The 23955-nt window shown below is 36.7% G+C and overlaps 1 protein-coding gene across 1 annotated transcript in view; it reads left to right on the forward strand.

Annotated features, from left to right (window-relative positions):
- The first annotated feature begins 2675 nt into the window (after positions 1 to 2675).
- Positions 2676 to 23955, forward strand: part of DEK (DEK proto-oncogene) — a 29762-nt gene continuing 8482 nt past the window's right edge. Inside the window, exons 1-8 of the mRNA XM_020986826.2 lie at positions 2676 to 2863; positions 3507 to 3663; positions 8809 to 8910; positions 9419 to 9528; positions 11032 to 11126; positions 12125 to 12245; positions 15742 to 15924; positions 23796 to 23931. Coding sequence (XP_020842485.1) covers positions 3516 to 3663; positions 8809 to 8910; positions 9419 to 9528; positions 11032 to 11126; positions 12125 to 12245; positions 15742 to 15924; positions 23796 to 23931 — 895 coding nt within the window. The 5' untranslated portion in view covers positions 2676 to 2863; positions 3507 to 3515. The remainder of the gene's footprint in view (positions 2864 to 3506; positions 3664 to 8808; positions 8911 to 9418; positions 9529 to 11031; positions 11127 to 12124; positions 12246 to 15741; positions 15925 to 23795; positions 23932 to 23955) is intronic.

Genomic DNA, 23955 nt, shown 5'->3' on the forward strand with positions numbered 1-23955 from the left:
GAGTAAAAACAGAAGGGAGGAAAATATATAAGTAATTATAGCTTAGACTGTGAATGGGATGAATTTACCCACAAAACAGAAATAGATTAAAAATTTGAATTCAACAATATGTTGCCTTCAGGAAACATTATAAAAATGAGAGATACACGTAAAGATAAAATAGAAGGCAGCAGTAGAATTTCATATGTAAAAAAAAGCAGGGATAGTAATCATGATCTCAAAGTTAAAGTTAAAACATTTAATTAAAAGTGAAAAATAGAGAAATCACACTCTTAGCAATATTATTCAATATTGTTTTAGACCATTTAAAATACCTAGACAGTATAAAATACCTGAGCATATACTCAAAACAGACATAGGCACTATATAAACATAAACATAAAACACTTTTTCTATGGCTAAACTCAAATAACTGAAGTAGTATTTATTGCTCATGGATAGGTAAAGCCAATATACTTTTTTAAAATTACAATTTTACCTAACTAATCTCTTTATTCAATGTCATCCCAATTAAATTACTAAAGAATTATTTTGCTAAGTTAGAAAAAATAATAAAGTTCATTTGGAAGAACAAAAGGTCAGGAACTTTAAAGAAACCACAGAAAAAAGATGTAAAGGAAGTAGATTCAGCAGTATCAAACCTTAAACTATATTATGAGGTGAGAGCATTTGCTGAAGTGTAAAAATAATAATATTGATTATTGTAAATTAAAATTTTCTTGTATAAATAAAACCTATGTCGTGAAGAATAGAAAGAATGCAGAAAATTGGGGAAAAAACTTTCATAATTTTCAGGATGTAAATGGGCTGGAATATTGCTGTGGTATAAGAAATGGTGAGCTGGTTGATTTACAGAGAAACATGACAGGAAGAAATAAGTATAGCATGGTCTTACATATATATGTATGATTGTGTATGTGTACATATGTGTATATTTATAGCTGTACATGCATATATATATGTATATGTCTCCAAGTTTAATTGTAGCATTCTTTAGGGTGGGAGGGCAGGAAGGGGGAAAAATAAAGTAAAAAATGAATATCAGAAAACAAAAGAAAACCAACAAGGAAGCAAAGAAAAGCTGGGCAGCTTTGAAAACAGTGTGTCGTATATGTTACATAGGTTTTCTTGAAATGAAAATCTGTTGTTTTATATTGAATTCTCTCTTATGATCTGTGGTGTACAAGGCAATATTTTTTTTCTTTTCTCATTTTGTATTTAAGTTTAAAATAAAAATTACCAAAAAAAATGAATAAGGATTTTTCTGTACCTACTGAAATGACTATGAAGCAGCACAGAGGTTGAATAGTAGATAGAAAGTTTGCATTGGTGTTTGGACTACCCAAGTTCAAATCTCACATCTGAAACAAAAAGCCAGTATAATCCTTAAATTTGCAGTGTCCCAGGAACAGTTACAGATCTGGCACTGGTACTTCACTGGATAAAGCACTGGTTAAATGGAGTTGGAAAGACTTCAATTCCAATCTCAACTCAGATACTGTGTGACTGTTTCCTCATCTGTAAAATGGGGATAATCACAACACCTACAGTCTCTCAGGGTTTCTGAGGCTGATATAACAACAGATAATATTTATATAGCACTTATTATGTGCCAAGCACCTTACAATTATTATCTCATTTTATCCTGGAGACAACCTTGGGAGGTAGGTGCTATTATTATCTCCATTTTACAGATGGGGAAACTGAGGCAAACAGCAGCTAAGGGACTTGTCCAATGTCACACAGCTAGTGTCTAAGGTGACATTTGAATTCGGGTCTTCCTGACTCTAGAACCACTGCTCTATCCCCTTCATCACCACCTAGCTTTGTAAGCTTTAAATGTTAATACAAATTACTATTACGGATGATATCACTTGCAGCTCCTTATACATTCAAAAGCATATGTCCACAAAAATTTAATGTTTTTATGATTAAATCGACTGCTTTCCTGATGTTGAACTTTTTGCATCCCTTATGCAAACAACTTGGTCAATTTGACCAATTTGCATCCATGTTCATTAGGGACATGAGAAACTTTTCCAATGGATCTTTCATTTTTCTAGTGTTAAAGGACAAGGGCAAGGATGGTGGTTGGGATGGTAGGAAGTTAAATCTCTCCAACACGTTAAAAACAACATTCCCTTCCCACCACCCCTTTAAAAAATACAAGCACATTTACGGGGAATGTTAACATTTCTCTTCTGAAGAAAAAAGGTACATCATCTTTGAGGGAAAGATGTACTAGGGAAAAACAAGCTAGAGAGGCTGGGCTCTCCGATCCATCGGCTGCCTGACAGGCTGCAGGGTCGATGCGTGCTGGCTTCACCCTGCCGGGTACAATCCATCCAGGTTTTTCCGCAGACGCCCCCGCAGCACGACCTACCGGGGGAGAGGATGGCACGAGTTCTGCCCAGAAGCGCGCACGCGCCCCTGCAGCCTACTCCCCTACCGGCCTCTGAGGCGCGCGCCGCTCGGGTCTATACCCTCCACAATCTCACCCCCACCCCCACCCCCCGCTCCCGCCTGAATCCCGCCAGCCTGGAGCAGCCCCGCGCACTCCCCACTTCTTGCAGCGACTACCAGCTACCCGCTCCGCCCTCAGCCCCTCCCCGCCCAGACGGCGTAGACCCACCCCTCGCCTTGCCACCTTCCAGAGCGGGCCGCTGATTGGCCGCCGCATTCCCGCTTGCTTCCCGAACCGCCATTTTGAAAATCTAGTGGCTTCTCGGCAGGGACGCTGTGCAGAAGCGTCACGCGCGAAAAAGGCAAAAAAGGGTCCTCCGTCGTTCCCCCACCCGCAAACCTTAGGAACCCTCCTCTCACCTCACGAGCCAGGCAGGCCCCAGGCGACCTCGACCTACCGGTGAGGGGGCGCGCGGGCGGCAGGAAGGGAGGGATAGCGGCTGGACGTCTCGAAGGCGGTGCCGTGCCCGGTCGGGAAAGGGGGAGGGTTGGCGGCTGATAGGACTGCAGGACCGGGAGGCGCCGCCATGAAAGTGGAACCGCCGCCGACTTCGTCGGGCCCGGGCGGCCTGCGGAGGCGCCCCCGCACTGCAGGCCGCACCGCCCAGGCCCCGCCGCACGGTGGCGGTTGGTGCCGCTGACTGCGGCTCGAGGGCCGAGCTGCGCAGGGCGCACGGGCCCGGCCCGGCCCGGTCCGGCCCGGCCCAGCCCAGCGCCCCGGCGCCTCCCCCCGCTAGGGGGCAGGCGAGCGCCTGCGGGTACATGGATCCCCTCCTTTCCCGCGTCGGGGGGGGGGAACCCGAACCCTTCGGTAACCGCCCCCGGGGGGAGGGGCATCTCCTGGCTCCGTGATAACGTGGAGACTTGGGGGGGCAGTGTTTGGGAAGCCACGAGGTGCGGGGCACAATCGCCCGTCCTCACGATCCCGATGAGGGGAGGGAGGCCTAGGCCCTCGCCCCTTGGCAGAGGCCAGCAGCGGATTCTTTGATGATGGCCAGAGATCTCTTTTCTCTCCCGACACCCTCCCTCCTCCCCATCTGCAGGTTGTTAGCATGTCTGCATCTGCTCCCGCCCCAGAGGGGGAGGATCTTTCTTCCCATACCGGACCTAAGAGAGACCCGGAGGTGCCGGACAAGGAAGAGAGCGAGGAGGAAGAGGAGGAGGAGGAGGAAGATGAAGAGGATGAGGAGGAAGAAAAAGGTGGGAGAAGGCCCTATTCCTTTAGAAATCTTGTATGGTCATTGTACCACATAGTCCTTGAGACCATTGAAGAACTTGAGGTATGAATGAAATGTGGAAGTTACTCACTGTTCACTTCAGGCTGCAGTCCAGAATTAGCGATGTTAAGGAGGCTTCCATCCCTCTTGGATGAATAGAAATGCCATATAATGTATTTCTGGTAGCAGGTGACTGCCAGCATTGTAATTTAATTTAATAAAAGGAAACATACATCCTGTTGTTGTAGATTCACTTCCCAGTTCTGTTTCTTAACTTAGTGTATGTATCCATGGACTTTCTAAAACTTGTTTTAATTTAGTTTAATAAAAGGAAACATGCATCTAGTTATCAATTTACTTCTCAGTTCTGTTTTTCAACTTAGTATATATATTCTTGGACTTCCTAAAACTTATTTTAATTTAGCCTGAATCTTTCTGAAGGCTGTTTACCATTTGAGATTGTTGTGGGTAGTTAAAAATGAGACATTAGGGTTTTTTAAAAGATAGGATGGAAGATGCATTCCTCACCCACACTTAGTAAAGCAAGAGGCAGCCTGTTTTCCCTAGAAGTTTAGGAAAGGGGAACTGCTTGGGTTTTGGTAGTATCTGAAAAAAAGAATATGTAGGAAAATTTTTCCCTGCAGTTGTTGCATGTGAGATTTCATACCTGCTGAGCTTAAGTAGGGGTCCCTTACTCATAAGAGCCATGCTGATGGCAGTTACTTAGCTGTTTTTATTCCTCTCAGGCACAGGCTTGAGGCTTATTCAGATTTGAATTGGGTGGTATCCTATATAATTTTTCTTTTCTTGAATTTTTTTCAGGAACTAATCAATAAACATTTATTGAGTGCCTACTATGTGTCAGGTACTGTGCCAAGTGCTTAGGATACGAAGAGGTTAAAAAAAAAGTTTCCAAGAGATTGCATTCTAATGGGAGAAGACAACATAAAAACATACATAAAAAGCAAGTTATATATGGGGTGAATAGGAAATAATTCACTGGGAGAAGGCACTGGAATTAAGAGGAATCAGAGTTCAGGATCTCTGCCCCACCCCACATACCTGCCTTCAGATCTCTAACTTCAGTTTCTTGGTCAAGTTAGTCTACTGGGGAATTGGTTCTTTTAATGGAATGTGTAAGGTACTGTTAGGCATTCAAGGCATTCATTCTTTTCTTTTTTTTTTTAAGTCAGTTGAGGTTAAGTGACTTGCCCAGGGTCACACAGCTAGTAAGTGTCAAGTGTTTCGTCTGAGGTCAGATTTGAACTCGGGTCCTCCTGACTTCAGGGCCGGTGCTCCATCCGCTGTGCCACCTAGCTACACCCAAAGCATTCATTCTTATGAAAGCTGTGGATGCCACAAGTCTGGCACAAAGGATTTAATGATGTCAGCTGAGTTAGGGAGCAATTGATTTGAAGTCAGAAGACCTAGTTCAAATCCCAGTTCTGCTGTTTACTTCCTATGTGACTTTGGTCAAGTCCCTGGGTCTGTTTCCCCATGTGTGAAACAAAGGATTAGATAAGTTCTGTGATCTCTTTCACCTTTCAAGCTTGTGAAGCCAGAGATGTTCTGGTCTATAGATAGTCAGACTTAAAGGTCAGTAGACGTTCCTTCCTATAAAGTTTACCTGGTGGAGCAGATGGAAGAAGTAGGCTGTAGAGTGATGGTAATATAAAACTGATTTGGGGTACTCTGGACAGTTTGAGTTTTCTTGCAGATTCAACAGACTTATAAAGTGTTTTCCAGTTATTCAGAAGTTCAAACATTCTAAAGAACTTTATCATTGTTATTATTACCTTCTTGTTTTACTTAACATGCACCTGTGATGATTAGGAGCTAGGAAGAGATTTGAGGTTTCCCATATTGTTTCAAACACTGAATTTTAAGCCTGAATTTTTAAATTTTTAAATTACTCTTTCAAGGTGAAATAGGAAACATTTCACATTAGGTGGCATTTATATCCATCTGAGAGGCATTGTTTGTTTCTCTTCAGGTGACTAACAAATAGACAGCTTTTTATATTTCCCTAAGTTCAGTCCATACAGTATGACTTCTACTTTTTTGGAGATTTGTGTATTCCCAGGATATGAATACATTCGTATTTTAAGTACCAGAATCACTTGAACTTAGTATGGTATAGCCCGACCAAAGCTTCCCTCTCTTGACGTGAATAAATATAATACAAGTGCTAGAGAAAGACCATTTTTTGCCCCAGATGTGCTTTTAGGGCAAGGATCTGACACCTTTTGGGGGGGGGCTTAAAACTTTTATTGACATATATTTTGTTTTTACATTACAAACACTTCCAGATTACCTTCAAGGCACAAGAGGTCTCTTGTAACAAAGTAAAATAATTACACAAACCAAAAACAATACTGTAGCACCTTTTTTTTTTAAATGGTAGTTGGCTCTGGGCCCCAGAAAACTGAAGACAGTGCAAAAGTAAAAAAAGAGACTTAATTTGTTTTGGTGGGTTTGAGAGAAAGGCATTGAAACAAATGTCTGACAAATATTACATGCTTAAAAATATAATAATAATAGCTGTTATTTATATAGTGTCTACTATCTGCCCAACATGTGCGAAATGTTTTGTGTATATTACATTACGTGATCCTCACAAATAATCCTACCCAGGAGATAAATGCTGTTATCCATTATCCCCATTTTACATTTGAGGAAACTGAGGCAGTCTGATTAAGGGATTCACCTAAAGCTCATATAAATAGGATCTCAGATTGAATTGAACTGGGGTCCTGGCTACCGGCCCAGGGCTTTATCCATAGTGCCACTTAGCTGCCTCCTTTTATTTCAGTTCCATAGTATTATAGCCAGTTAAAAGAAACCAACAAAGAACAGGGAAGTTACTCTAGGAAGGGGAGAGAGAGTTAGAGGCACAAAAGAAAAGGTGATAGAGTCTTTTTTTTTTAGAGCTGAAAAGAACTTTGGATCAACTAGTCTAATTAACTTTATTATACCAGTAAGTAAACTGAAAGCTAGAAAGGTTAAATGAGTTCAGGGTTACACAGGTAACAGACATTGTTTTTTGACTCCAAATCTAGTGCTCTTTTAGCTATATTACATTTTTGTCAGTTTTTATGTATTGCTGTGGGCATTATAGTAAAACCTGTTCTTGAGCTCTGAGGGAATTCCATATCCTTTGCTATATTCAACTGCAGCTGTAAAAGGGAAACCCCCAGGAGATAGGTTAGAATAAGAATTTTGTTCAGCCCATGCTTGTCACTATCATAGAAGTTGGGTGAAGCTACTAAAAGCTGTCAGATCCTGCTTAACAATAACACCTGTTCACTTGAGCAGTTTCTCACTGATGTAACTTTTGCTACCAAACTAGATTTGGGAGTGGTTACTCACCCATAGATCTTAGATGGAAAGCAGGTGATGATGTACCTTCAGTGTACTGGACAGTATCTCTTTCCTTAAGTTTAACTCATAACCATTATTCTTTTTCAGTTTTGGCTGGTTATTGCTGTTTAAGCTCTATTGCTATGCTTCTTATGCTTAAGTCTTCAGAAGCTTCATATAAATGAGACAGCCATAACAGATCCCCACAATTGATATTCTTCTGGGTTATGTTTGCATTGACCTGAGCAATATTACCCAGAGGCCAAATGAGTTCAAGCTAAGGCCTGAAGCCACTCACCAGCTTAGAAATTTTCTTTCCTACATTTAGGGTAATCGTGTATATTAGAAAGGTTTGAAGAAAATCATACTGAAAATGTGGAACTCTAAAATTTCAGTACTCTTACACAAGTGATACAAAAGGTAACCTAATCAAGGGCTGAGAGATTCAAGGATCTCAGCAGTAGAAATCTGGATCTAGCTAAATATAAATTACTGGTTGGTAGCAGACTTGTGGTGTTGGGTCAGAGTTGTTTGCAGTTAATTTTATAAACATGAGTTTACCAGGCATTCCTAACCCTAGAGGTCCTTGACGTTGTGAATATTCTGGTAACTTTCAATCTAATTGGTTTCTTTTGTTATCCTTTGTATATTCTGTTTTAAATTTAAAATTAAGCATGATTCTGAGAAGGGATGCTTAGGTTCCACTAAACTGACAGAGGTCCATGAGACTTGAGAACACTTACTTTATACTGTCTAGCTAAAATTAATCAAAAAATAATTTTTAAGTGCCTGCCATGTGGTAGGAACCCTGGGTTATTTCCGCACCTAAGAATGTCTTACATCTTTCAGTAGGCAATCTCATATTTATTAGCATGCATTCAGAATATTTCTGATCTGTCTGAGCAGTTCTCAAAGACTTGTTGATCACTTTTGCAAAGCAGAATCCTTTTTAGTGTTCAGTGATTAACACAGCTATTACCTGTGCACATAGTAGGTTCTCAATATTTGGTGGATTAAGACAACAATAAGATACTGCATAGACAAAGTTGTATAGTAAATAATACTATAAGAGACCGAAGCAGTGCTACCTTCGGGATTTATGTTGGTCAAAAAGAACCATTCGTTTTTATTATTTTTTTTTTAGATGAGAAGATCTTAGAACCTGGGGACAATGTTATAAGAGGTTAAAATTTATTGAATACTTAATTTTAGCTAGCTGTAAAAATAAGCATATACTACTAAAGTCTTAAGAAATGGGGCAGTGAATCTAATGATAATCAAATACTACCTCTAAAAAAATGGATGCATCCTGACGTGCTTCCGTTTTGTTCTCATAGGGTTCTGTTTACTAAGAGACAGTTGGGTGTATTCTCACATTAGTCATAGAGTGTCAGTAGGTCATGAAGAGTTGGACATGACTGAAAAACAACTAAACAAAAAGAAAGCAGTAGGAAGTAAGGATGGCTAATAGTGGGATGGGATAACATGCGCTAATCCATATTAGTGTGGAGGAATATTTTTGGGTCTTTTTTTTTTTTCCACCACTAGATGTTTACCTGGTGTTTTCACAAGGCTTTCTATAGGGCCCTAGGTTTGAGCCCAAATGGGCAGGAAATAAGCAACATATTACAACCACTTCAGGACCATTATGGTAGAAGTGATTGAGAAGTTCAGGTTTGATCCTCTTTAGTTATCAGGAAGAAAGCCTAATGAAGATCATTCCTAAAACTTTTTGCTATTTAAGGCAATTAAATTATTTGTCTTTCAGAAAAGAGTCTCATTGTAGAAGGCAAGAGAGAGAAGAAGAAAGTAGAGAGGTTGACAATGCAAGTATCTTCCCTACAAAGGGAACCATTTACAATTGCCCAAGGCAAGTATGTATTTCTTTTTCAATCTGGACTAGTGATTTTATCTACTGGGTTTGCATAAAGCTATGGAAACTTCTGATGGTATAGATTAGCAACAAGAGTTGCTTGGGTCTCTAACTAGTTAAATGATTTGTCCTGGCCGATATTTGTAGTGTTATATTCAGGACTTAAACCCAATTCCTGACTCAAAAGTCAGCCCTAAATGTGTGATATCATACTGCCTCTTTTCTGCTTTCATATTGTAATAAACTACTCTATCCAAGTGGTGGCCAGATAGTGTTTTATTTGTAGAGAATGTAATTTTATTTTTAATATAGTTTCTGAAATTTGTTTCTTCCTTCCTACAAATTAGATGAAGGTGAAAACTATTTAAATTGTCTATATGAACTGGACAATTTATTTAATATTTTTTTTGAAGTTTTGTATAAAATAAAGTAGTACATAATTTTTCAGCTAAATTTATAGTGGAAGTGAGACTTCTTTAACTATTTAACTTTATTCTTTTTACAGGAAAGGGACAGAAACTTTGTGAAATTGAAAGAATACACTTCTTCCTAAGTAAGAAGAAAACTGATGAACTTAGAAATCTTCATAAACTACTTTACAACAGGCCAGGCACAGTAAGGATTATTTTAGACTTCTGATACTTAGCATGCTTATTGAGGTATTTCAGAGATACTTCAAAGCTAGCTGGTACTTAGTTCAGTGCTTTGTACTTGTTAGGCAGCATCACAGATCTTCACATTGGAAAGGACCTCAGAGATTATCTAATCCAATTTATAACCCCCTCTACAGCCTCTCCTTAAAGACCTTCATTAGGGCATAACCACAAGGCAGTCCGTTTTCTTTTGGGTTTCTCTAATTGTTAAGTTTTTCATTATATCAAACCTAAGTCTACCATTTTTTCAACTTCCACCCCTGCTCCTACTTCAGCCCTTTGGAATTAAGACAAATAAGTCTGATTCCTCCATGATAGCTCCTTAAATGTTTGAGTACAGCTATCATGTGCCCCCTGAATTTCCTCTTTGGGCTAAATATTCTCAGTCCCTTTATCCAGTCCATGATGTCTCTAGTCTTCTTACTATCTTGTCCCCAGGATGTGCTCCAGTTTTCATGTCCTTCCTAAAATTATACTCTGAAAACTGAACATAGTACTGTAGCTGTTAATGTTCAAGAAATATTTGCTGATTTGGACTACAGATTTTTAAAACTGGAAGAGACCTTTGAGATCATCTAGTCTTACTCCCTCATTTTACATGTATCTGGTTAACACAGCTAATAGAAAAGCAAAACATCCATCTCTTATGACTCCTAGTCCAGTATTATTTCTTTTGCACTATTCTACCTCTATTTAGCTCAGACATAAAGTTATAGTTTGACTTTTTGTGGGCATTGGCCAATAATAAACTAAAGCCAACTATATTTTATGGCTCAAGGCAAAGTTCAAAGTTTATTTGATTAGTAATATTAAGATTTTATTATTAAATCTTGTTATACCTTTTGGCAAGTCATGGTATTTTGACATCAGTACTGCCATATTTTGCATGAGATTTTATTTTTTAAAAGTAAATTGAATAATGATTGTTAGCTTTATAAAAGAATTCTCTGTAGTATTCTTTCAAATAAACTTCATGCAGTTAAAAGATTTGTTTTGCACACAACTTCAGAACTCTTATACATTTTATAAAATGGGGTTCTTGAATTGAATGGTCCTGACACCCCCTTTCCCCTCCATTTGAATCCTTAGGTGATGCCTTTGTTCTGAGTTACATGTTATATGGTACCCATGAGAGAAAAGGGATCTTGTAATGTTATGATACAATATAATGTTATAACATAATTGAGAACATTTCATTGGGGGGAAAGGTAGAGTGTAAGTAAAATAGAAGTTGTGATTTTTGCAAGGACTTAGGCAACAACTTGACATTACATGTATAGCTTTTCATTCAAAATGATGAGTCATTTGCAGTGTTCAGATATTAGTAGTAAATAAAGAACTGAGTGAACACCTAAAGGCCTTTGTAAATAAAAGATGTTTTCAAGTATTAACAATTTCTCTCCCCTACTTATAAAAAGTCTACTTGGGAAGTTACAATGTTAATTAATGAGAGAAACATTTTTAGGTAGCTTCTCTGAAGAAGAATGTGGGTCAGTTCAGTGGCTTTCCATTCGAAAAAGGAAGTGACCAATATAAAAAAAAGGAAGAAATGTTGAAAAAGTAAGTTCTATTTATAAATTTATATGTCTTGATCAGTGTGCTTATAGTTTCAGAAATTTTGAGATCATACTTGAAAGGTAATTTTTTTTCCCTAAATAAAAAGGTGTGATTTGATTTCACAATTGTTAGCTTACAGTGCTATGATAGCAATTTCAATAAGCTAAAACAGATGAGAAGGTGCAAAACCATTCTCTTGTAAGTGAAGTAACCTTACTGAATTGTTAATAGCTCACATATTATATAGCACTCCAGGGTTCAAAGTACTTTCCTCAGGACAACTTTTGAGAGAGAGAGAGTTCGTGTTATTGCCACTTGGCACCTATTTATAAAGGTATGATGACTTACCTGTGGTAATTAGCTAATAAGTATTACATGACTCCCAAATTCAGTACTCTTAATACTGAACTATTGCCTCTCTTTGTATTTTAGTTTCTGTTTTTCATGGCAATTTTAATAATATTAAATTTATCATGGGTATACTTAGTGAGTATAAACAAGACAGTATGTTAGTATAGACCTGAGCCAGAAACCCTCGTAGTTTAACAGTATTTGCCAGGGCATGTACACTCTTGATGTAACCTTCAAGCACTAAGGGCCATCATGCCATTTATGAGACATTGGAGTCAAACTTCGTGGAATACACACACACACACACGCACACACACAGAGAAAAATAAACCTGTCTTTAAACTATATAAAGTTTGTTTTAAAGCAGCAAATGCTAATTTTGATTCTGATTTCAAGTTATCTTCATTACTTTTTATTTTAATGGCTTTTTGGAAAGTCTCTGGTAGTATGGAAGTGTTGCATATATACAAGTATGCACGTTTATTCTTTTTTCCTTCTCTCAGCATCATCTATTTGGATCTTGACATTAAATACCTCCTCCCTCAAAAAAAAATTGTAGGGAACTTCTATTTTGCTATTTTGTTAATTTATGTCTTTGGGATTTTTTAATATATGTGTATATTTACACTGTTACATCTTTTTCCTTTTAGATTTAGGAATGCTATGTTAAAAAGCATTTGTGAAGTTCTTGATTTGGAGAGATCAGGCATAAATAGTGAGTTGGTAACCAGGATCTTGAATTTTCTAATGCATCCAAAGCCTTCTGGCAAGGTGAGAATTTTTTCTTTCTTAATTTTTCAAAATTTTCAGTAGTGAAAATATTCTTTTTCATAGATTGCTTTTCCATAACCTTTAATTAAAGCAACATTGCCACCAGTAGAGTAATATCCCTATTATGAAGAGCTTGTGTTCACCTAAACACAGAAAGTATGAGGATGATTTAAAAAAATTTTAAATGTTAACTAAAATAATGTCATGTGTCAGAAAATATAGAATATATAAAAATTTAGTGGTAGAGTGGGGAAGGATTTCGGCTGGGTTCAGGGAAGTAACCTGATATGTGCTGTTAAGGAAGGGTTTGAGTTACAGATCACATATTAAAGGATGGGCTTCGAGTTCTGGAAAGAGTCAATGAAGAAGGTCCCATGTAGATTACTTCTTGGCAGCCACTTAGCCTTGTGCCTTTTTCTACCTACCTTCTGAGGAGAACAGAGAACGCCTTTGTAGAGGAAAGATCATGGATTTTTCCCTTTTACTCCCTATTCTCATCACCTTTTAAAAAATACAATTAAATAAAAAATAAAATAAATTTAACGCAAGATAAGTAAGCCTTATGTAATTTCAGTTAGCTCTACCTCTTCTCCCCCCCACACACAAAATAGATCCATATACTTACGAAAGCCTAAAATTCTTTTAACAAAAGAAAAAGCCTTTTGCTTCTTAATAGCAATAAAGAGAATCCAAAATAGCATTGCCTGATTCAAGGTTTAGAGCACTTTAGTAGGGGTTGAATATGGACAAAGCTGTGGATTAAAAACAAACTAAGACTTCCTAACTTTGCCCAGGCTTGGCCCTTCAGCTAAGCAGAAGTCAGGTCTTCTCCAAAGAGATATTTTTGTTGCACAGCTATTTAACAGATTTTATTTAACATGACTGTCCATTGTAGAAGGGAGCTAGTAATACTTTATGTAGTCCATAAGTCAACTATTATTGTGCCATTCCAACATTTGGTATGTCTGTACTTGTATTTGTTCTGGTTTTCTTTTTTTGTTGGTTTGTTTTTTGTGAGGCAATCAGGGTTAAGTGGCTTGCCCAAGGTTACACAGCTAGAAAGTGTCTGGGGTCGGATTTGAACTCAGGTCCCCTTGACTCCAGGGCTGGTGCTCTATCGACTGCGCCCTATAAGGGTTTCTTATACTAAAGTTGATCACTAGTCTTCCTGAAACATTTTCAAATTTCATCATTGTAAGAGATTTATGTTTATGATTTATGTTTGTCATTTCTCATCTAACTGTATTAACATATGCGTTCTTTTTTATTTTCTTTTCCAATGTGTGGTCATTTCTCATCCTGTTGTATTAACATTGGCAGTCTTTTTGTTTTCTTTTCCAATGTATGCTGAGGACTCCATTCAACAATTTCCTGTTGTTGGTATCAGACAAAATACTGTGCTATCATGAACTAATATTTAAGAAAATATGTAGACTAGATTTTGCACTATGCTCTTCATCTTTTTTTAATTAATCAGCCTGAAACTTTTGCACAGTCAGTCCATTCATTTTTCCATGCCTGTCTTTCTAGTGAATTTTTCCTTTTCCCTGTAATCTGCACATTTGCTTACCTCTCAGATTCTACCTTTTTCCTGTGTAAATTTGTAGTTCGTTTCCTCTTCTTTCACTGTTGAGGAATATCGTACAGGAAGGTCTTTTCTCCTTGGTTGGGCTCATTGACTGGTAAAGTTTTATAATTTCAAAATGTGGCAGAAATGGAGTGGTTGGCACCCTAACCTGTGTTAAAGAGGTGTGATTGGATAGTGACTATACTGTGTTTGGGTCAGATTTGGAAAATAACATTATGCAAGATAACTGCTAAAATTATAAATTCAAGGTCAGAGGATCCCAACAAGCATTGTGGGAGAAGAAAGGAGGAAGTAGTGTTTCTAAGTTAACCAACTAGGAAATCTTAGAACCCATGATGGCTATGGATCCAACAAAGCATGATTTTATCGGGAGAGGAAGTATGATATAAACAAATAGAGGGCTGACCTTGTTGAAATGAGGAAGATCTGGGTTTGTGTACTAATTGTGTCATTAATGGGAATTTCTGCGCTGGACCTTTCCACTGATGAAATCCCAGGACTGGTACAAGAGAATGATTGAAGAAAACTATCACAGAACTTGATTCTAAAAATCAGCATATCCTAGTTTTAACATTCAAAATCTGAGAAAAGCCCTACTGAAATAGAATTTAAAGTGTATCAAGTAGGTAAAGGAATGAAATCATGATTTTTCCAACAATTTTGATGATTGGAATCTTTGGCATTTCTAATCAAATATGTTTTAGTTAGTTATTGAATTGACATAGCAAAGTAGCTATATTTGTGGTCTTTGATCAGTTTTGACTTTCTCAGAATTTTTTGAAGTTTAGAAATGTTGACCACAATTCCTGCATTTATTAAAGGATAGCCTGGTGATGGTATACATTTTCTACAAATTATAACTCACACCCAGAGTACATAAAATGGGGTGAATAAATGTTGGATGCCCAAACATTATATACATTTTTGTTGTTGAATTGTTTTCAGTCACGTCGACTCTTCATGACCCTGTTTGGGGTTTTCTTGGCAAAGATACAGAGTGGTTTGCCATTTCCTTCTCCAACTTGTTTTACAGATGAGGGAACTGAGACAAATAGGGTTAAGTGACTTGTCCAGGTTCACACAGCTAGTAAGCGTCTAAGATGAATTTCTAGAGTCCCCTAAAATCAGAATTGGTGCTTCTCAAACAGGTATTTATTTCCATGGCCATCTGAAAATCAGCTTTAGAGCTGGAAGGAAACTTAGAGGTCATTTAGTCACATTTGTTTTTGGGTTTGGTGTTAATGAGTGAGGAAGAAATTAGTTGTCAGTTCAACTCTAGCCTGTTAAGTGGTTGTTATGACCAGGCTGCAAGTTTAATCACAGTGACAATCTGGCCTTTAGTTTTATGACAAGGTCAGATGGCACTGTGGTGGAATGTGGCATCTGAGCTTACATATTCCTTTATTAGAGTTGAAATAAATTAAGAATAAAATTGCATCACTTTCTGAATTTGAGAGAAGCATAATTTAAAATCAAAACTATATAGCTGTGTGCAGATTGCTGCACAGAGATATATTTTGTGTTCAGAGCAAGCAGAGGATTTTCCTGAGAGATCATCTTTTTCCTTCCACCCCCTTTTTGAATTTTATATCAATAGTATAATTGATAGATAGTGGCATAGTGGATAGAGAACCAGCCTTGGAGCCAAATTCATGTCCTGTCAGTGACACAGAGTTACTGTGTGACCCTGGGCAAATAATCTCTCAGTTCTGTAAGCAACTTTTAAGACTATAAATTCCCAGCCTGTATTGGTTGAGGACCCTAGGGAATTACCTATACCAGTGAAATCACAGGTCCAGAGCCAGTAATATCAGTAGAGTTGAATTTTATCAAATACAGCATTTAATATTTTTGGGATTGAGATATTTTTGTATTTTTTTTTATTATGACATATCTTCTTTTACACAGCCATTGCCAAAATCAAAAAAGACACCAAGCAAAGGCAGTAAAAAGGAACGGAGCAGCTCTGGAATGTCAAGGAAGGCTAAGCGTACCAAATGTCCTGAAATTCTATCAGATGAATCTAGTAGTGAAGATGAAAAAAAAGAAAAGGACTCTTCAGAGGAAGAAGATAAAGAAAGTGAAGAAGAGGTAAAATGTATTTATATGGTACTTAATTCCTCACTTTGTTTTCTGGAATCACTTAAATGCTCTGTTAAACTGTCCTCTGGAATCAGTTATGTGCATATGTGTGTGTGTGTACGTATGTATATCAGAAAACAAGATTGTGTAACCAGTTAGCAGAAACATCTCAACTGTCAGTGGAATTTTGTGGTGGAGATATATTCTCATATTCACCAGAGCACACCATATACTTCTTTATAGATTAAAATATAACATTTAAATTTTTGAAAGAGGCTTAAGAGGTAATGGGAATTTGTGGGGAAAGTATTATTTAGTTTTCTATGAAACTATTCTGAAAATCTGTCAGGTTACTATATAACTGGCTAATGAGGACCTGCTACCATTAGATTTCATATACCAAAATAATTGAATTAATCTAGAATCATTAAGATCAGAATTTGTCTTAGATTTTCTAATACCGGTAGGTTAATTTAACATCTCTTTAGCTTTCATTGCCACCATTAAGGATAAGAAGTACCCATTAGTAAGGCTAAAAAACAATGAGGGGCTGAGAGAGGTCATACTTGGTGGGAAATAGTAGTATTACCAGCTATTGCCACAGGTTGTTTGTCCCTGTAATAGAGTAATAAATCTATGAGTAAGGAGTCCTAGGAAGCTTGAAAGTGATTTATGCTACTCATATCAAACTTAGGAAAGCCTGAATCAGTCTTCTAAGATGGTATTATACAATATTTAAAATATACAATTACAATGTTATAATGCAAATACTTATACAATAGTAAGTACCTGTTTTGTTCAGGGTGCTGTCCTAGGCTGGATTACTTACAGTGTAGTAGAAGAATAAGACATCAACACAGATAACTGTGGTATGCAATAGAACATAGGTGCAATATTACAAAAATAAAAAAGTGCCGTGTGATGTCTGAGAGGGGTGGTCTTTACCAACCAGGAGGATCAGGGAAAGCTTTATAGAAAAAGTAACATTTGAGCCAATTTTTAAAGATGGGAAGTAATTTAACAGGTAAAAAGATGAAAGGTAAGGCATTTCAGTGTCAGGGCACCTGACTGAAAGAATGAAGATACTGAGAGAGAAACTGTTTTGCTGGAGTGCATGGAGGGGAATGGCATGAATTAAGATCAGGAAGGAAGGATGGAGACAATTTATGGAAAGTCTGGAATGTTTTATATAGTGGAATCTAAACTTGGACTCCTGGAAGTTTTTGAGTAAGCTTTTGAGAAAAGGAAGAGTATGTTCTGTTCATAAGAAAGTTTATTGTGGCACTGATAGGAAGGGTGACCTGGAAGAAGGGGAAATGGGGAAAGACAGGAAGATATGTTTAAAAAGCTATTACAATAATCCAAATGGTAATGAGGGACCTATATTAGAGTGGTGACACTGAGAATGGAGAAGAGAGGACAGATGCTAGAAATTATGGAGTTAGATAGAGTTGATGAGACTTTTTAATATTGAATGTGAGAGGTGAGGGAAAAGGAAGAATCAGAGAAAAGCATCATGGTATATCAGAGTTCCAGTTATGGAGACAGAAGATCCTAGGTTCAGATTCTGCCTCCTGCACTTAATAGCTTGTTAGTTACCATGGGCAATTCACTGTCTGAGCCTCAGTTTTCCTCTTCTGTAAAAAGGAATATTAATATTTAGAGTATCTGTTTCATAAGATTGTTATGAGGCTTAAATGGAATGTTTGTAAAGTAAGCTTTGGAAACCTTATAGCACTCTATAAATGTAAACTATTTTATTAATAGTAATAGAGAATATCTCAGTGTTATAAACCTGAGAAACCAAGTAGTACCACAGATAAAAGTAATGAAGTCAGAGAGAAGAGCTGTTTAGGGGGGGAAATTCGATGCGTAGAATTTGAGGTCTTGCATCCAGATGAAGATGTCCTGAAATTCTTTATAACTTGAAGGAAACACTGTCCCCTACTCCAGGGGTTCTCCCTCACACTCTTTCTACCTTTTTGAAACTGAGATTAAAGCATTCTCATTTTTATAGGTCATTAGAGTTGCCATCAAGTGAGTGTTGTTCCTGGCTTCTAAAGACCATGATTTCCATATTTTATGAGTCATGGAATGGTTCTGAACCATTAAAATTTTGTTGGAAGGCAAAATTGGAAAGTCATTATTATATCGGCTTAGATAATTCAGCCTGCTTACGGTCTTTTTTTTTTTCTTAAACGAATTTCTATTAATTTTGCACATTTTTTGTTCTTGCTATTTTTTTCAAGCTAAACTCTGGGTTTCTAAGACAAAGTATTTTTAAAAGTAGTCTGTTGAAAGCTAATTTATATTTTATTCATCTGTTCACCCAGTACAACCTTTCTGCGGTGAGGACAGGAATCTGGCTCTGTGACAGGCGTCTTTTTTGGAGACCCTCCTTCAAGAGCCCTGCTGCCTATAAAAGATAGGTAAGCTCCCCCAATTTTTTTTGGCCTTCCTTCAAAAAGTAATGGTTTGTTCCTCTGTTTCTGTTCCTTCAAGGTATCAGACAGATGGAATATATATACATATTTTTTTTCCCTAATTATTTGGTGGCTGGTCTTGAATGTTGGACTGTGGAATTTTAGTGCCTGTGCAGTCTAATCTGTTCACCTGTGGCATACCGAAAAATACTTCTGATTTTTGAGAAAAGCTAGTTGAAGCTACTGGCAGCATTTTTTTTTTTTAAAGAACAAGCTATCAACTTTAAAAGGCAGATCTACACCCTCTGCCCCATGAGAATTACATATTTTTTCTTACCGTTTTATCTATTTCTCTTCATGAACTTTGCTAGCAAATGTCTTCAGACCCCATTATATATTTGTTTAAAGGTCAAAGGTGTTCTGAACTATACAAATCTTTCTGACATCTTTCCTTTGGGTTGTTAGAGCCAATTTAGCTTAAGAAGACATCCATCCAGAATAAGCAGCCAGTTTTTCATTTTTAATTTAGTATTCCAGCCTCATTCAACGAATGCTATTATTTAATGACTTGTGTGGACAACATTGTGAGGATCACAAGCAATTAAATGTAAGAAACGGTATGTGGTATATGTGTGGTACGAGGAAGGTTCTGTGTGGAGGGAAAAAACACTTTTCTCTGGGATAATCAAGGAAAGCTTTGTGGAAGAGGTAGATGATGAGCCTTGATTTCATATGGAAGAGGATTACCAGTAGAAGGAATAGCATTAAGTAAAGGCACCAACAGAAAGTACAAGGCATATTTTGGAGTGATCCAATTTTACTTGTGTAGGATTTAGGTATGAGGATAATGGGAGAAAGTCTAGAAAGGCACATTCAGGCTAGATAATAAATGGCCTTGTATGCCAAGGAAGTGGGACATTATTTGGGAGCCTAGCAGATGATAGAGAAGCAAGTTACTTAAAGTACTTGAATTAGAAATCAAAAGACATTACGTCTATTTTTGAGTCCAGATTACTTATGATATCTTTTGTAAATTGTGCATCAGTTTTTCTTTTGATAAAACCTCTAGAACATGTTATTAAAACCAAATGTTTGTAAGAAAAGATAATTTTTTTTCAAATGGACACTATAAATTCTGATTATAGAATAAATGCTTAAATTTGTTCATCATTACATGAATGAGGACTAGATCTCTGAAAACTTAAATTGTACACATTGCTTGATCCTACATAGTTTAATTTTTCCTAAGTTTTTAAGGCAATTTGAGAATATAGGGAAACTAGTCTTATTCTGATTTTCTGCCCTGTCTACTAAACTAGGAACAAAATTTGATAAAATTATTTTATTTTGGAACAAATAAATGCAAATAATAATTTTGGTTTTTAAAAACTGATGTGTTAGCCATTGGTATTAAAATTTGCTATTTTAAATTCACCTCTAGTACCTGTTGAAGGATAACTTTCCTCTCAACTTCTATCCTTACCTTCCCAATATTTTTCTTACCTTCAAAAAAGAAAATAGAAAAGCTGAAATTGAAAAAACTAATGTTGAGATTTTTATTAGGACTGTATTAACTAATCTGTCTATTCCAGTGTCCTTTTTATTTGCCCTTAGAGTAATGAATAGGGAAGATAAGTGTTGGGTTCCCCCCCCCCCCCAAGATTGTTATTATTGGTAGGGTTTTATTTGTTATGAAAAAGCTTCTTACAATATGCTTATTTCTTGTACCGTGATTTTTAAGTAATGGGGGTGACCCTGTCTTTCAACTTTCAGGTCTTGTGTTGACTCCTAGTTTTCCCAATGCTATCTTTATTGTGTGGATTTTTGGTTTTGTATTTTTTTTCTCTAGTTGGATTATTAGGGGAAATTTTAAATTGGCCTGTATATAACCTGAGTAGTTTGACAGATAGGTTACTGGGACCAACATGTTTCTTAGATCCCACAGGATTTTCCAAGTAAAGACTGCAGTTAATGTCTGCTTTAATTTATGATATCACGATCTTTTGCTAATAAACATGTACTTTTAAAAATTATAAAACTAGCTCTTAAGCACATTTTTATTTGAGAACCTAATTTAGCTACTGTTCTCATGTTTCTGATAAATTTGAGTATAGATGTACCTAATAGGATTTGTATATCTGACTGTGATTTAATCCTAAACGCATTCAAAAATTTTGCTAGGGGCAGCTAGGTGGCACAATGGATAGAGCACCAGCCCTGGAGTCAGGAGAACCTGAGTTCAAATCCAGCCACTTGATAGTTACTACCTCTGTGACCCTGGGCAAGTCACTTAACCCTGATTGCCTCACCAAAAAAAGCAACAACAACAAAAAAAAGATTTTGCTAAACATTATTCTCCCCTAGTAAAGAAATAGTTTAGCAAACGATGCACTGTTTATATTGGGAAAATCCTACATGAAGAGTGTATATTAAAATATATTGTAAAAATCCTTTTGTATAATAAAATACAACATAATATGTTTTACTGCCATTCTCCAGAATCTAAATTGCAGAATCTAAAGTGCAGAAGCACCGACAAGAAATATTCTACTTTTTAAAAAATGGTATTCAGGTCTAGTTTCAGTAGTACAAAGGCCATATCACACATACTTGCATGATGCTTTTAAGAGTTACTTTGGAGAGGAATTGGTATGGAATACCATTTACTTTCCTCTCCAACCTTTTAAGTTCTGTTTCAGTCCTTGTAGGCTATATAGCTAACAGGAACCTTAACAATCTAGTCCAATTCCCTGTAAAAAAAAAAAAAAGGCAGTTTGATGGTACAGTGGATAGAGCTCTGATTCTTTCAGGAAGGTCTGGGTTCAAATCTGGACTAAGATACCGATTAGCTATGTGCCTAAGGGTAGGTTGCTTAACCTCTATCTGCCTCAGTTTTCTCAAATGTAAAATGTGGATAATTATAGCATCTACATTTCTAGGTTTTGTGAAGATCAAATGAGATAATCTTTTTAAAGCATTTAGCACAGTGCCTCATGTATAGTAGGTCCTTAATAGATGTTTATTTCCTTCCATGCTGAATAGATTAGGAAAACAGAAACTAGTACCTAAAAAGGTAAAGTGACTTGTCCATAGTCATACAGGTATTAAGTAGTAGAATCAGAATTTGAACTCAGAACTATGAATAATGTTCTTTTCTACACTATACTGCCTTGTAGGCCTGCTTTTAAAATTTTCTTCCTCCTGCTCCTCTTGAAACTACCTTTTGTCCCTTACTTTGTCTCCTGCCAGTATGTACTAAGTACCCAAAAGCTCCCCACAATAATATACTCTCATAACAATATGCTCAGATTAAACCCCTTCAAAGTTATTTGTGTTTCATAATTAACCTTGTCTTCTTCCTTTGTGTCCCTAGTCAGAACTCCTATTTTGATCTCAGCCAGGGAGGGGTTAGGTAGGAAGACAAATGAACTTAAATTAATTCACAATGAAGAATTCATGACTTTCAACCCTCCTTAGGATATTAGCATTTAAAAAAAAAGTTTCTAGCCTAACTAAATCTCTTAATAGTTAGAATTTCAGGCATTTTAAGGATGAAGGGTTTTGGTTTTGGTTTTTATTGTTTGTAAAGCCTGTCCTTTGTCACATATTATACCACTCATGTGTAGTAGTCTATTCTACTTTTTCAAAGGTTTATGCTAATAGAACAAGAACAAGATAAAACTGTGCTCAAATCTTTTTTTTTCTTTTTTTTTTTTGGTGAGGCAGTGGGGTTAAGTGACTTGCCCAGGGTCGCATAGCTAGTAAGTGTTTAGTGTCTGAGGCTGGATTTGAACTCAGGCCCTCTTGAGTCCAGGGCTGGTGCTGTATCCAGTGTGCCACCTAGCTGACCCTCAAATCACATTTTTTAAAGATTGAAAATCACTATGCTATTTTTTGTGAACAGTTGCATTTTAGTAAATTCTTCCATACTACTACCATTCCCACCTGAGCTGCAATCCATCAATAAAGGAAATATTGACCTATCCCTGTTTCTTTGTAAATTCATACTGACTTTGGAAAAAGTTCAGTATTGCACTCTAATAGAAATATATTCTTATTTCAGAATTCCTTATAAAGGACCATGAAATTTTTCAGTGTTATCGAATTTATGGAGATTAATTTTCCTAATACTACCATCTATATCCAGTATACCTTCTTTCATGTGAAATTATAAAGTTAACAGCTGTGAATATTCAGACTACCAATTTATAGTTCTCATTTGATCAGTACTTAAAGGGTTTGTGAGACAGCATATTTTATATCATGCTTAATATACTTCAGAGCAGGGACTTGGCATTTTCCTTTGTGTTGTATTCAGTGGTCAACCCAGGTATTAGGTACATACTAAGCATTAATACTTAATTTTGAAAATGCAGGTTGAAGACCATGAAGATAAAATATATCCCCAGTAAAATCTCACTTGAGAATGCTCATTCAAGCAATTTCAGCCTCCCAGAAAGTGATCAAGATGCAGGAACTAGTCCAAAAAAGACTTACTAGGAACCAAATAAATAACAGTCTACGTACTAAAGTCCTTGTACTTTATTCACAGAAGAGTAACTCAGCTTCCTGTTCATAATTTTTCATCTTACTGTAGATACAAGTCTAATAAGCTTTTTTATATTGTTTTCTACCCCATAGCAGTTGGGAGAAGGGGAGGACCTCATAGAGACAGGCAGACTTACAGCACGGGCCATGACCAGTAATGGTAATGGAAGAAGAAGAAAAATATTAAAGTAGTTATAAAAACAAAAACCTGGGCCTATTTAGTATACTGGGTAAATAGCCAGACATAGCAAGACAGATAAGAATGATAATTGATGCTAGGTTATCAGAAGTTAATTGTGTTCAGTATACTCTAAGAAAACAAGGAAGCATGAGATTAATCTTATAAAGATGTCTATCAAAAAGAATTAGAAAAGGTTTGATCTTTGAAGAGTAAACTTGAAGTTTCCTATTCATTTTGTTAGAACTTGTTACTGATATTGTGTCAAATTTTGTCTCTGTCTCTTCTGGTAAATAAATTTTGGTTCTGCCTTTTATGTGGAGTGCCACTTTCTTATGCCAAATAAATGAAGTGCTGCTGAATTTACCTTAATTTTCTCATAAATTAGACAGCTTATTTAATAAAGAAATCCAAACACACACAAAAAAATTATTCCTTGCCCAGTTAATTCCAGATCCTCATTGTTATTTTTAGTTTATAGTCTACATATCAACTTGGAGGGACGGTGAAGATTTGGGGATTAGGGAACATAAAAAGTTTTGTAAAATTGTGGGAGACGTTATAGATAACTTACCAGACCTGTGCTACAGAGGAATGAATAATTATTAAACATTACTTTGTCTTTTATCAAAAGATCATTGGTACTTACAACTTTACATTTCTTTAATTGCTGGATAAAGGAATAAAAGCTGTGAATTTAATCCATGCATGTGTCTTTATTCTTCTAATAGCCACCTAAAAAGACAGCTAAAAAAGAAAAACCTAAACAAAAAACTCCTTCTAAGAGCAAAAAATCTGTAAAAAGTGCCAATGTCAAGAAGGCGGATAGCAGTACCACTAAGAAAAATCAAAATAATTCCAAAAAAGGTAATAAAAACATCTAATTTTTCT

This window comes from Phascolarctos cinereus, unplaced genomic scaffold, assembly GCF_003287225.1.
Source record: "Phascolarctos cinereus isolate Bilbo 61053 unplaced genomic scaffold, phaCin_HiC Scaffold_4;HRSCAF=312, whole genome shotgun sequence".
Classification (NCBI taxonomy): domain Eukaryota; kingdom Metazoa; phylum Chordata; class Mammalia; order Diprotodontia; family Phascolarctidae; genus Phascolarctos; species Phascolarctos cinereus.